The sequence below is a fragment of the Camelina sativa genome, chromosome 17, assembly GCF_030686135.1.
Source record: "Camelina sativa cultivar CO46 ecotype springtype chromosome 17, ASM3068613v1".
NCBI lineage: Eukaryota > Viridiplantae > Streptophyta > Magnoliopsida > Brassicales > Brassicaceae > Camelina > Camelina sativa.
The window spans coordinates 17,280,058-17,293,987 of NC_141896.1; the positions used below are offsets into that span (position 1 = coordinate 17,280,058).

Below are 13,930 nucleotides of genomic sequence, written 5' to 3' on the forward strand. Positions count from 1 at the left end.
CCTACGGAAAATAAAAATAAAAGCTGGAAACGTGTTGTTTTGGTTGGAGATAAACAATAGGCTAAGTTGTTATTGGACGCAAGATATTTGACTTTTCTAATCAAAACGTGTTATTTTGGATGGAGATACATTAGGCGAAACATATAATTTCTTTGGCTTTGGTCATTAGAATTCGGAAGTCACGTTACAAAATTCAAGGTTATATTAGCAACGATCTTTGTAAGACCTTGTTTATCGGCAGGTTCATAGGGGAGTTCTTAGCATTTTGGGGCAAAAAAATAAATCAGAACAAAAGAAAAAATCTAAGAGAGTCCCTTATATAAGAGACGGAAACTTGGTTTAAGGGGCGCTACGTGTCGGCATTTTGTTGGGCGGAAGAAAAATACAAAAGGGAAAAACAAAAAATTGGGAAGCTCGATTTTGTTTTTCCTCTCTCTCTTTCTCTCGCGATTGAATTCCCGAAACGACAAAGGTATTTGGAATCAGAGGAAGGGTTTGTAATCGAAGGATCTGGAATCAGAGGAAGGATTGAGTAGCGAAGGCGATTGACTCGCGGAGGCCAATCGCGATAGACAGAATCGAGTCCGAGATTTGGAGATGGATGCGATTGAATCAATTTGAATAGAAACCTTGCCATCGTGTTGAGGAGAGTGTTGTTGTTACTGTTTATTTCGATCGGAAAAAATTACTAGTTTTATCTAAATCTCTCTCTGTTTTTTTTTTTTTTTTTCTTAATTCACAAACTATGTGTTTTGTTCTTTGTTAGAAAACGATTTGATCCAACTACTTTTTTCTTTTCTTTTTAATTCAGTTTTGGTTTGGCTCTGTTTGTTTGTGAATACAACACTTGTTTGGTTTCTTTTTGAACATTAGAATTGCATCTATAAGTTTGATTGTATAGTTTCTCTTTCATCTTAATCGAAGATGTTTTTGGATGAACTATGAAATATGTGATTCAATTTGTTACTGAGTTGAGTTTGTGTAGTTTTGTGGTTTGTTGGATTTTGATTGAGAAACCTGATTTTGGCCAATTGAATAATAAAAGTAACTTTAGAACAGGTTGATGTTCTCTGACTACAAGATCTTTGTTCTTGAAACTAGAACTGGTTTCAGGATTGTAGTGAAATAGTATGGTTTGTAATCGATTGTGGGTGGTTTTGTTCTGTGTATGTGTTCTTTCTTACTCACAGGATGTGTCCTCCACTTGTTTGATGATGTCTTTTTGATGAATTTTGCAGGTATTGGTGGATTTCCAATAAAATCCGAAAGCTGCACATGAATGAATTATAGAAACTCAGAGAAGCAATAAATTGATTCAACATCCGAGAGCAACCACAACCTTGTACTCAGCACCAACAAGCCAAGAGCAACTTCAACTTCAATCCTCATGTCATGGTTCGTGCTTGTACTCGCTTCGTGGTTCAAACATGTACTCAGGTTTTTTTTTTCTTTCAACTTTAGTGCTCATGTCATGATTCTTTTTCATGTTTTGCTTGTAAATTGATCTTCGTCAACTGGTTCCTGGTAAAGTTAGTGAAGACGACAAGCTTGTTGAGTATGATGCTTTGCTCTTAGTTCCGTTATAGCTCTTATTGGTTGTGGGATTTCGGCCGAGGGAAGCGGAAATAGCTAAAGAGATCAAAATGACCACGGGTGAAGTTAAAAAGAAACAGATTACCCTCTTTACTCGTGTTCCATTTGGATTTGAATCGGTATATATGTTAGCCTCTTAAGCTCTTTCTCAGAAACAGATTGTTCTGCAGGGACGTTACTTATATTTTTCTTTGTTGAAACCATTTCAGGTTAGAGTTGAGATCTATAAAGCAAAGATGGAGCTATTTTTTGAGCTGGGGAGACTCCCTACAGAGAAAGAGGTAGTTGAGACACTCCAGATAACACCTGAGAGATACCGTGAAGTATTGAGGGCTGCAAAATAGGTTTTTTCACTAAATTCAAAACATGCGGTTACTCAAGAAGAGTTCATCAATGGAAACATGAAGTCAAGGCCTTGATGAAGCTCAAGCATCAGGCCCGAGTTGATTACCTTCGTCAATACATTGTCTGAAACCAAACCAAACTGAACCACCCCGCTCAACCAGTTGTGTATACTTGGTATGACTTCCCAAGCTACTTTAAATCAAATCATCTTATCACCGTTGTATAGTTGTGTATGTAATATTAGAGTTACTTATAGCTGCGTTAAGTGAATCACAACCATTGTATTATATCATTAGTATACATACCCATACTGAAATACATGTAAAGTTTCAAGTTTGAGATGGTATGCATTATTTTCACAAAATTTAACTGGTTGTTTCCTAAGAAAGCAGAATCAATGTAACCGGTTTTGTATAGTAATTTTACTCAAAAAGTATTGCCGGAACACTGAACCGGTGTGAAATAAAGTTTTTCTACTAGTTTTGACCCCGGTTTGATTGAATTGTACTTTTGTTGTAATATGTATTAATGTTTTTATTATGTTTTGTATGTTTGAAAATTAATTAAAATATAATATTTTCTAATTTTATAAAACCTTAAATGTTAACATATTTATACCACTTCTATTCTATTTAAAATTTTAAAAAACAATATTTTCAAAAATAAGAGACCCAAAATAAAAACCTATCAATAAAAGAAAAAATTTTACCTAAGAGATCATGAGTTCTTATATTCCAAACAGTACACAATTAATTCATAAAAAATTTAAGAACTCCCCTTATATGAACCCCCATAATAAACTTGCTCTAATGATCATATTGTACACATTGCAAAGCCTGATAGGCTCTTGAATCCACCAATTTCTTTGGTCTCTTGACTTTTAGTCAAAGTAAAAACTGTAAAAGGGTTTCATTCATATTGTTTTCGTCAAGCTCATGGATTGAAAAAAGCCTACATCTCTTTAATGACAAACTCTTACGGATTGAAAAAAGCCTTACACTTGTATCACTATATGACTGGAAGAAGTCAGTCAAAATACCCATCTAGGCCCGGGGACTTATTTTTTTTTTTCTGCATAGAAGAAAGAGGACTGGTATTCCATTCCTCCTTTGCTGGGATGGTAACAAGCTTATTGTTCATCTCGCTTGCGATTGTGGATATAATGTCGTTTGCTACTAACCGGAAATCTCCTCGATCTCATCATGTAAAGTACCTCTAGTAGTGATCCGGCAATCTTATCATATTTTACGGTGGGAGAATCCTTAGTCATCTTCTAGGATCGAGAACACATTGATAATTCTCTTTACTCAACTTACATCATGTATCCATTTTGAAAACTAGAACTGTAGAACTCTTTTTTTGTGTGGACAATAAAAGTTTCGGGTCTAATCCCATAAATCTCTTCGTACTGAAAGGTTATAACATGTAATCTGTTTCCTTTCCATGTGTCACTCGAGCATGGTTGTAAATTTGTATCCGGAGAGAAAAAAGCTTAAAAAATCATATAGGTTCATATATAGCTAGTTTTGACGTTTGGCCGATAGACCTTATTTTCCTTGATAAACTTTTTGATATCTATTTAGATTTTGTCCTTGGTTACAAAAATTGCTCCACCACATGAAATCTTAGTCCAATACGAGACCGTCCGTATCATCACGTCTTTCGAACCAAGTGGGTGCCACAAGCTCCCGGATAAGCGCTTCCTACAACTTCGAAAGTTCCTTTTGTGAAAATGTGAGCAATATATGAAGTTATTGGACGCGACCGAATGTCCGATCCCTCAAGATGATAAGACTTGCTTTTTGAATACCCTAGCTTGTTTTCATGTTTCGTATATATATACCTCAAGATGTAGAAACAATAATTAATCAGTCAAGTAAAGTTTCAGTTTTCTTTCAAGTCTCTACTCAGTTTCTAAGTTCGTTCATGGTATCAGAGCTTTTGTGAACCTTAACAGGTGAATCAATGGCCGATCCTGCAAATCCTTGCTTGTCTTATCCTTTTCTAAGTAATGTTCATGTCTTAAGTTCAATCACTATAAAGCTCACCGATAGCAACTATCTACTGTGGAAAACACAGTTTGAATCTCTTCTTTCCAGTCAACGTCTTTTAGGGTTCGTCAATGGAAGTGTCACGCCTCCACCAGCCACCAGAACAGTCACTCGTGACGATGCTCAAACTAAAGAGTCCAACCCTCTCTATGAATCTTGGTTCTGCACCGACCAACTGGTTCGTTCATGGATCTTTGGTACACTCTCAGAGGAAGTTTTGGGCTCTGTCCATACTCTGTCAACATCTCACGATGTCTGGCTCCACCTCGCTGAATCTTACAACAGAAGCTCGCTTTCGAGAGAGTTCTCTCTTCGTAGGAGGCTTCAGCTTCTCACAAAAAATGACAAAAGTCTGGCTGTGTACACTCGTGAGTTCAAGCGTCTTTGTGACTCGCTCAGTGCCATTGGGAAACCGGTTGACGAGTCCATGAAGATCTTCGGCTTTCTCAATGGTCTGACAAGAAAATATGATCCCATCACCACAGTCATTCAAAGCTCTCTCACTAAACTCTCACCTCTAAGCTTCACTGATGTGGTCTCCGAGGTTGAAGGATTCGACAGTAAGCTGCAGTCGTACAATGAAGCTGCTTCTGTCACACCTCACCTGGCCTTTGTGACTGAGCAAACCAATCATTCTGCTCCGCACTATGATCCAAGCCAGAGGGGTCGAGGTCGCTTTGGTCAAAACAGAGGAAGAGGAGGCTACTCGACACGAGGCCGAGGGTTCCCACAACATCAGAGCTCTTCACAGTCCCAGGGGCAACGACCTGTTTGTCAGATTTGTGGGAGAGTAGGACATACGGCTATCAAATGCTACAATCGGTTTGACAACAACTATCAAAGTGAGGTTGTCACTCAAGCCTTCTCCTCTCTGCGTGTGGCTGATGAAACGGGAAAAGAATGGCATCCAGACTCTGGTGCCACTGCACACATTACATCACCCACTTCTGGTCTACACGAAGCAAAGGTTTATGAGGGAAGTGACACAGTAATGGTTGGGGATGGAGCTTACCTCCCAATTACTCATGTTGGATCCACCACAATCTCGTCTACTAAAGGTATCATTCCATTAAATGAGGTGTTAGTTTGTCCTGATATCAAAAAATCGCTCTTGTCAATGTCAAAACTATGTGATGATTATCCTTATGGTGTGTTTTTTTATTCTAATGATGTATATATCATCGACTTGACAACTCAGAAAGTGGTGTCAAAGGGTCCTCGTAAAGAGAGCCTCTATGTGTTGCAGAATCAAGAGGGTATAGTGTTCTATTCAAATAGGCAGTGTGGAGCAGACTTAGCAACGTGGCATCATCGCTTAGGACATTCAAACTCTCGGATTCTTCAACACCTACAAACCAGCAAGGAAATTCAAGTCAATAAGAGCAGAACACTACCCGTTTGTGAGCCTTGCCAGATGGGGAAGAGTACTAAGTTGCAGTTTTTTTCTTCTGATTCTAAATCTTTTAAACCCTTAGATCGAATTCACTGTGATCTTTGGGGACCTTCACCAGTTGTATCGAATCAAGGTTTCAAGTATTATGCAGTGTTTGTTGATGATTTCTCAAGATTCTCTTGGTAAAATCCTTTGCGCTTGAAGTCAGAATTTATGTCTGTTTTTACTGCTTTCCAAAAGCTCGTTGAAAATCAACTGAATGCAAAGACCAAAGTGTTTCAAAGTGATGGGGGAGGTGATTTTACCAGTAATGTGTTTAAGAAACATCTAGAAGAGCATGGTATTCAACATCACATCTCATGCCCCTACACACCTCAACAAAATAGTGTTGCAGAGAGAAAGCACAGGCACTTAGTTGAACTTGGCCTATCTATGATGTTTCACAGTCATGTCCCACTGAAGTTCTGGGTAGAGGCTTTCTTCACTGCTAACTACCTGGTTAATCTTCTACCATCATTAGTTCTAAGCAACATTAGTCCTTATGAAATGTTGTTCAAGCAGAAAGTAGACTACTCTCCTCTTCGAGTTTTCGGCTCTGCCTGTTATCCGTGTATGCGACCAGTAGCTCAGCACAAGTTCGATCCAAGATCCCTGCAATGCGTCTTTTTGGGTTACAGCAATAACTACAAGGGTTATCGCTGCTATTATCCACCCACAGGGAAGGTTTACATCTCTTGCCATGTACTATTTAAAAGTGGGTAAAAACCCAGTGGGTACCCGAAACCCATGCTTAAATCTGGGTTTTGGGACCTGTTTTTTCTCTAAAAAATTAAATGGGTTAAAAATGGGCAGGTACCCAAAACTATAAAGTCTTACACGGGTTTACCCTATCAGTTATGGGTACCCATTGGGTTTTTTTTTCTTTCTAATCACCTATACTTTTTTTTTGTCAAGTCTAATCACCTACACTAAACCCGCAAAATCACATTTTCCTACCAAAAACACAAAACACGAAAACTCGTTTTTCTGCCAAAACCGCAAAATTACGTTTTCCCGCCAAAACAGCAAAATTATATTTTCCCGTCAAACCGCAAAATCACGTTTTCCCGCCAAACTCGCAAAATCTCGTTTTACCTCCAAAACCGCAAAATCTCATTTTCCCGCCAAAATCGTAAAATCTCGTTTTCCCGCCAAAACTGCAAAATCTCGTTTTCTCACCAAAACCGTAAAATTATGTTTTTCCGCCAAAACTGAAAAGTCATATTTTTCTGCCAAAACTGCAAAATGTCGTTTTTCTACTAAAAACGCAAATTCTCATTTTTAAATATTTATTGAAATTTAATATGAAATAAGCAAATTATGAACAAAACTTTAGTTTTATCTAATATATAATAATAAATTTTGTTTTATCTATTTAAAACAAAACTCTTTAATATATTTGCTATTCTTTATTTAAATTATATAAAATTATAAATTTTTGAAAATTGTTACAGATATAGTAAAATACACAAAATACATAATATAAATCACATTTGGTATCAAAAAATTAAAGATAAAATTATATATAATATAAAATGCAAAATACATCACGTAAGATAAATAATTCGGGTACCCACGGGTTTACCCACAAAACTAAAAATCCATTCGGGTTTACCCACTAGAACCTAAAACCCATTTGGGTTTTCAAACTTGGATTTTTTCTGGGCAGGTTTTTTTCGGGTTTGGGCTGGGCTGGGTTTTTAAACCCACGACAACATCCCTAGTCAATACCCTTTCAATGATAAATATCACCACTTGTCTCCACAATATCAAACGCCTTTATTGCAAGCTTGGCAACACTCAGAAGCTCTACCTCAGTTTGTGTTAGTTCCGTCTCTGCAACCGCTGCCTCGAGACACTGAAACTGATATACCATTTCAGAACCAAACAACACAAGAACAAGCAGAACCAGAACAGGCAGACAATGTTGTATATGCTGAAAGTGAATCTGAGGTTCAAGAAGAAAGTGAATCTGAGGTTCAAGAAGAAAGTGATGCAGAAGCCGATGAAGAAGCCGATGCACCAGTTCAAGACCCTGCAGAACCTAATCTCATAATCCCTGACAACAACCATTTGATGACAACAAGGTCGAAAGCAGGGATTCATAAACCAAACCCTTGGTACGTTCTTCTTGCTTCCAAACAAATCACTGAAGAACCTTTAAGCATTGTCGCGGTTATGAAACATCCGGGTTGGAATGGTGCGGTAATGGACGAAATTGGACGCATACATATGCTCCATACATGGTCATTGGTGCCTCCCACTGAAGATATGAACATCCTATCATCCAAATGGGTCTTCAAGACAAAACACAAACCAGATGGAACAGTGTATAAACTAAAAGCCAGGCTAGTGGCAAAAGGATTTGAACAGGAGGAAGGACTTGACTATCTCAAAACCTTTAGTCCAGTAGTTCGAACAACCACCATACGACTAGTTCTTGACACTGCCACAAACATGGACTGGCCTATCAAGCAACTCGATGTGTCAAATGCCTTTTTACATGGTGAATTGCAGGAACCTGTGTTTATGTATCAACCAACAAGGTTTGTTGATCCACAGAAACCTGACTATGTCTGTCGTCTCACCAAAGCTCTGTATGGTCTCAAACAAGCACCACGAGCTTGGTTTGATACCTTTAGCAATTTCTTGCTTGAATTTGGCTTTGAATGCAGTACATCCGATCTCTCACTCTTCGTCTGCAATCAAGGTGACAAAACTCTGGTTCTTCTACTGTATATCGATGATATTCTCCTCACAGACAGTGACACTGGCCTACTGGAGCAACTCCTCGCAGCTTTAAACAATAGATTCTCCATGAAAGATCTGGGTCCTCCTCGCTACTTTCTTGGGATCGAGATTGAAGCCTACAAAAATTGTCTGTTTCTACACCAGACAGCTTATGCCTCTGACATCCTCCATCAGACTGGCATGACAAACTGTAACCCAATGCCTACCCCTCTGCCTCAACAGCTTGACAGACTTGATGTCACACCATTTGCAGAACCTACATACTTCAGGAGTCTTCCAGGCAAATTACAGTATCTGACAATCACGAGGCTAGACCTTTAGTATGCTGTCAACGGATGCATGCTCCGACTAACTCCGATTTCACTCTGCTTAAGAGAATTCTCAGGTATGTTAAAGGAACTCTCAATATGGGGATGCCGATACATAAGCACAACAACCCTTCTCTCTCAGCATTCTGTGATAGTGACTAAGCTGGCTGCAAGGACACACGATGGTCCACAACTGGCTTCTGCATTCTCCTTGGATCCACCCTACAATCCTGGTCTGCCAAACGGTAGTCCACGGTCTCCAATTCGTCAACAGAGTCCGAATACAGAGCTCTCTCAGTCGTCGCTAAGGAACTCACATGGATCTCCTCTCTTCTACGAGACATTGGTATTGCTCAATATCATCCTACTTGTGTGTTTTGTGACAACCTATCTGCAGTCTACTTGTCTGCCAATCCTGCTCTACATAACCGCACAAAGCACTTTGATAAAGACTTTCACTACATCAGAGAAAGAGTAGGACTGGGACTTATCGAGACACACCACATCCCTGCGACACTACAGCTCACAGACATTCACAAAATCCTTACCACGATCCTCTTTTTTTGATCTGCGCGGCAAACTTGGTATGTCAGCTCGTTCCGTCACCTCCACGCCAAGTTTGAGGAAGAGTTTAGAAGATGACCCACTGGCCCATCAACAATGTTTGTCTTTTGCCGAATCAAAAGCACAACGGTCGAAACAGAATACGGAGAAAACACATAGCAGTACAGAGAAGAAGACAAGGGAGACGACAAGCTTCTCCCACCCAAACAAATTCAAGGTTCTGGAACTCTCTTCGAGTGACTCAGCCAACACAGCTGTTGACTAAGAGGATAAGACTTGCTTTTTGAATACCCTAGCTTGTTTTCATGTTTCGTATATATATACCTCAAAATATAAAAACAATAATTAATCAGTCAACTAAAGTTTTAGTTTCCTTTCAAGTCTCTACTCAGTTTCTAAGTTCGTTCAAAACCTAAGGTGCTAATTTTAGGATTTTTTTTCTCTATTACCAAATTGATTTTAGTAATTAGATTAGGAAGTGATAACCAAATTAATATGGATAATCGCATAGGACATTAAATATTCTGCCTAAAAGAATGAAACAAGAAAGTTGGGAAACTTGAACTTTCGGAAGGAGCCTCCAAATTCAACATCCCAAAATTGACTTGTGGCCAATTTTGAAACCGACATGTGGGAGCGTTATAAACACATTTACCTTTAGATTAAGGACATCTCTTCTCTCTTTGTCACAACTTGAGTACGAAAAATTAATTCGATGATTTGACGTCGAGTTTGAAAATTATACACAAATTATTTTCATTTTTTCCTTCCATAGCTTCCTCAAATTAAGCCTCACTTATAATGCAATTCCTTGACTCTTAATTTACCATCTTACCGACGATTTTCTTGTAAGTTTTAAGTTTAGGGTTGAACACAAATTCCCATCACAAAAGTCAATGAATCCAACATATAACCGACTAGATTCATCTATGGATTCAAAACTCTATTTAAGATCTGTATATGTCAAAAATGATATCATACTACAGTAATATATTTAACTTAGAATAACAATTAAAATGAGTGAACATGAATTGGAAATAAGCCCTCGTGTCGTCCTTATTTTACACAGAACGTGTCTACTCTCTCACTAACTAAATGAATCATATATACTAGTATACAAAAAACTTATGTTTGCATGTTACTCTCGCCATCTCCAACATAATCAAGTTATCATTACTCTAATAATTTATTACGTCCTTACATTATGTAGTTAAGACATTAAAGAAAACTATCTCTCTCTCTTTGTTTCATTTTAAATATTATTCAAAGGTTTTGCGCACGCAAAGTTTAGAAATTATGATATTTTTTTTATATTAATTAACTCAAAAGAGTTTCCCATTAGCGGAAAGAGGCCACGACCACTTGTCTGTGGCATGTTTAACAATATTAGAATATTGATATTATTTTAAAACTCAGAAAAATGTATATAACAAAATAAAATTAGAAAAAGATAGAACAGAAGACCTTGAAGATGAAAACAAGATGAAAGGTCTGTCTCAGTGGTTCTAACGCTTTAATAATGGAATGGGAGACTCAGTAACACATAGGGGTACGAAGAAGATAAGAGTTGTGTGGTCAAATCAAATCTTGAACATGCAACTTCGGCCAAAGGTAAAACGTATTTCTTCTCTATTCATTTTGAAAGTTTCTCGATCAACCAGAGTCTCCGGTCAACTGTTTTACATTTTTATTTGTCCAATAAAGCAGCAAGAACCAACGACTATTGTTTTGTACAATTTATTAAAGCTGCCCACACAAATCTTTCATCCTCTTCTCTTGTAATAATACAAAACCTCCATACAGAGCAGAGTTCTGTCTGAATCCTTCCCCGAAAAGTCAACTTGCTTGTCGCAATACCACAAAGAAGAAGGACCATACTTACTTGAACTTGAGTTCCCCACAAAAGGATAGCTAGAGGAGACTTCTAAGTTCTAATCCATCTCTTGAAGCAATGAAACCAAAGTCTTGATATTTTTGTGTAGATCTGGATATCGAATAACACACACAGGAGCTTGTGATCAGAACACCAATGGAGTCTGTTTCTGTTTTGGTCTTCTTCTTTCTCCTCCCTCTCGTGGCTGAAGCTAAGAGCACGAACCAGACTGGTTGCGAACTTTTCACCTGCGGAGAATTGGACTTCAAGTTCCCTTTCTTTAGGACAGACATGCCCTCTCGATGCGGTCTTTTCAAGCTGAACTGCAGTGCAAATGTTTCAGAGATACAGCTTGTAGAAGATGGGCAATGGTATAAAGTCAAAAGCGTCTCTCAAGCCAACACGATAACCATCACCGACACGGCGCTTAAAGAAAGCTTGAAAACCGGAAACTGCACTGACTTGTCAAGATTCTCACTTCCAGATTCGCCATGGCTCAACTTGCCCACTTTGTACAGATGCAACAACACTAGTATGAAGAATGGTTTCACTTATGGGAATTGCGGAGGAGAAGGAAGCAGTTTGTACTACTCTAATTTGGGAGATGGTCGTGATGTTCCAGGGTGTTCAGCTATCAGGTCTCCAAAGAGCTGGGTGAATCCAAGTAAAGGGGACAAGTATGATGTAAATGCTACCTTCTCTCTTTATATAGAATTGCCTCGAGGCTGCTATAGCTGCCACAATCGTGGTGGAGAATGTAAGATGAATAAGAAGAATAAGTTTCACTGCGATGGAGTAAACAAAGGTATGAAAACAGTGAAACATGTTCTTTACTTCAGCAACTCTGCTTGCAAAACACTTACCTATATGACAATAATTCCATTTCTTGTCTATTTTGCTGCAGAACCAAAAAGGTTCAATTTGGAGATGAAGCTAGGATTAGGTAAAAAGAGATGTCCTGTTTTGCTCCATCTTTCTCCATGAAAAACTCAAATTTGAATCAGTCTCCCTCTGTAATTGTTCATATAGGAATCGGCGGATTTCTCATCTTGATAATCATCTTGGTGGCACTCTATATCATCCATAGGAGTTGCAGAAGAAGGAAAGGTGGTCCAGAGCTCTCTAGAGACAACTCGAAATCTGACGTCGAGTTTAGCCATGTCTTCTTTAAGATACCAATATTTTCCTACAAAGAACTTCAAGAAGCAACAAACAACTTCAGTAAAGATAGATTACTAGGAGATGGAGGCTTTGGCACTGTGTATTATGGTAAGATGATGCACTATTAACACTTTTAGAAAAGTGTCAAATCTCTCTATTAATCTTTGCTTAAGATGCCATGTCTTCTTTAAGATACCAATATGCTAATCTTTGCTTCCGTTTATTAATCTCTCAGGAAAAGTGCGTGATGGACGAGAAGTTGCAGTGAAGCGTCTCTATGAGCACAATTACAGAAGACTTGAGCAATTCATGAACGAGATAGAAATCCTCACACGTCTCCATCACAAGAATCTAGTCTCCCTCTATGGATGCACATCACGCCGCAGCCGAGAACTTCTCCTTGTCTATGAGTATATTTCAAATGGCACAGTTGCAGATCATCTCTATGGCGAAAACCCGCCACACCAAGGCTATTTAACATGGTCAATGCGCATGAGTATTGCCATAGAAACAGCGAGTGCATTGGCTTACCTTCACGCTTCGGATATCATACACCGCGATGTCAAGACTACAAACATTCTGCTCGACGGCAACTTCGGAGTCAAAGTTGCGGATTTCGGGCTATCCAGGTTGTTCCCAAGTGATGTAACACATGTATCAACTGCTCCTCAGGGTACTCCAGGATATGTAGACCCTGAGTATCATCGGTGCTATCATTTAACTGATAAGAGTGACGTATATAGCTTTGGAGTGGTCCTTGTCGAGCTTATATCGTCGAAGCCTGCTGTTGATATAACCAGGTGCAAGAGTGAGATCAATCTATCAAGCTTAGCTATCAACAAGATACAGAACCATGCAACACATGAGCTGATTGATCAGAATCTTGGATATGCGACGAATGAAGAAGTTAGAAAAATGACTACAATGGTGGCAGAGTTGGCTTTTCAGTGCTTGCAGCAAGACAATACAATGAGACCTACAATGGAACAAGTTGTGCAAGAGCTAAACGGAATCCAGAACGAGGAACAGAAATGTGGAAACAACGATTACAAAGAGGAGACAATAACTACACACCCTTCGCCACCAGATTGGGGCGAGAATGCGCTATTAAAGAATGTGAGATTCCCACGTTCACCGATCTCTGTGACTGACCAATGGACCAGTAAATCAACCACACCGAATACCAGCGCCTACGAATTCTAGGATCCACCAGGTATATAGGTTTCATCATAATTGTGTCAACGAATGATAATAAGATGGGGCACTTGTGGGCTGTAGGTACTGAGAAAATGCACATAGTGACATAACTTGAACTACCAATCACCAATTTTCTAAGTCTAATTCTGTTTACTGTATGTAATATTGACTCAAAGTATTTATAAAAAGAACAAAAAAAATTGACTGTAAGAGTTAACTTGACTCACATTCACAGCCCTGTTATGATCTCAGTAGTAGTTATCTACTGATTTCAGGCCTCTTCTATCTAGTTAATCACTAGATTTGATACCAGAAACTAATTTGTATACATTATCGGAATAAAAGGCAAGATTCCTAAGACTTACAATAATTGTCTCTCTAACCAGAAACACGTCTTTCCTAAGTAGTCACATTGTTCCTTCAAAGTGCTAACAAGCTAATATAACCCGGGCAGGAAGATCCCATTACCTTGTGGTAAATGAAGCGCCAGTTTTAAGAAAGAACAAGGAATTATATCGCTTCAAAGTTACAGTAGCCTCTAACATCTGCAATGCCCACAAAATTCCGTCTAAAGCATCTGCTTTTGAAATTCCCAATTCCATTTCTATAAACCCCACAACCTGCAAATTTGCACATAGAGAGTGTGAGACGGAGA

The 13,930-nt window shown here is 38.7% G+C and overlaps 1 protein-coding gene and 2 long non-coding RNA genes across 6 annotated transcripts; 2 read left to right on the forward strand and 1 right to left on the reverse strand.

Moving 5' to 3' along the window:
* The first annotated feature begins 127 nt into the window (after positions 1–127).
* On the forward strand, positions 128–2,302 carry LOC147923919 (uncharacterized). 4 transcript variants are annotated; one of them, XR_015587364.1, is made up of 4 exons: positions 128–650; positions 1,239–1,437; positions 1,531–1,712; positions 1,803–2,302. It is a non-coding gene; the product is annotated as an uncharacterized LOC147923919 (long non-coding RNA). The 4 variants fall into 4 exon arrangements; XR_015587365.1 differs by having other exon boundaries at positions 189–650; positions 1,535–1,712; XR_015587367.1 differs by having other exon boundaries at positions 417–650; positions 1,239–1,395.
* An 8,351-nt stretch (positions 2,303–10,653) lies between these two features.
* Positions 10,654–13,895, reverse strand: LOC147923920 (uncharacterized). The gene is made up of 4 exons (XR_015586624.1): positions 13,744–13,895; positions 12,610–12,862; positions 11,781–12,113; positions 10,654–11,702 (listed from the first exon to the last, which is right to left on the reverse strand). It is a non-coding gene; the product is annotated as an uncharacterized LOC147923920 (long non-coding RNA).
* Positions 11,074–13,485, forward strand: LOC147923921 (LEAF RUST 10 DISEASE-RESISTANCE LOCUS RECEPTOR-LIKE PROTEIN KINASE-like 1.1). The gene is made up of 4 exons (XM_087494869.1): positions 11,074–11,722; positions 11,822–11,860; positions 11,947–12,186; positions 12,314–13,485. The coding sequence occupies exons 1-4, from the start codon at positions 11,074–11,076 to the stop codon at positions 13,279–13,281; spliced, it is 1,896 nt and encodes a 631-aa protein (XP_087350995.1). The 3' UTR covers positions 13,282–13,485.
* Positions 13,896–13,930: the final 35 nt, after the last annotated feature.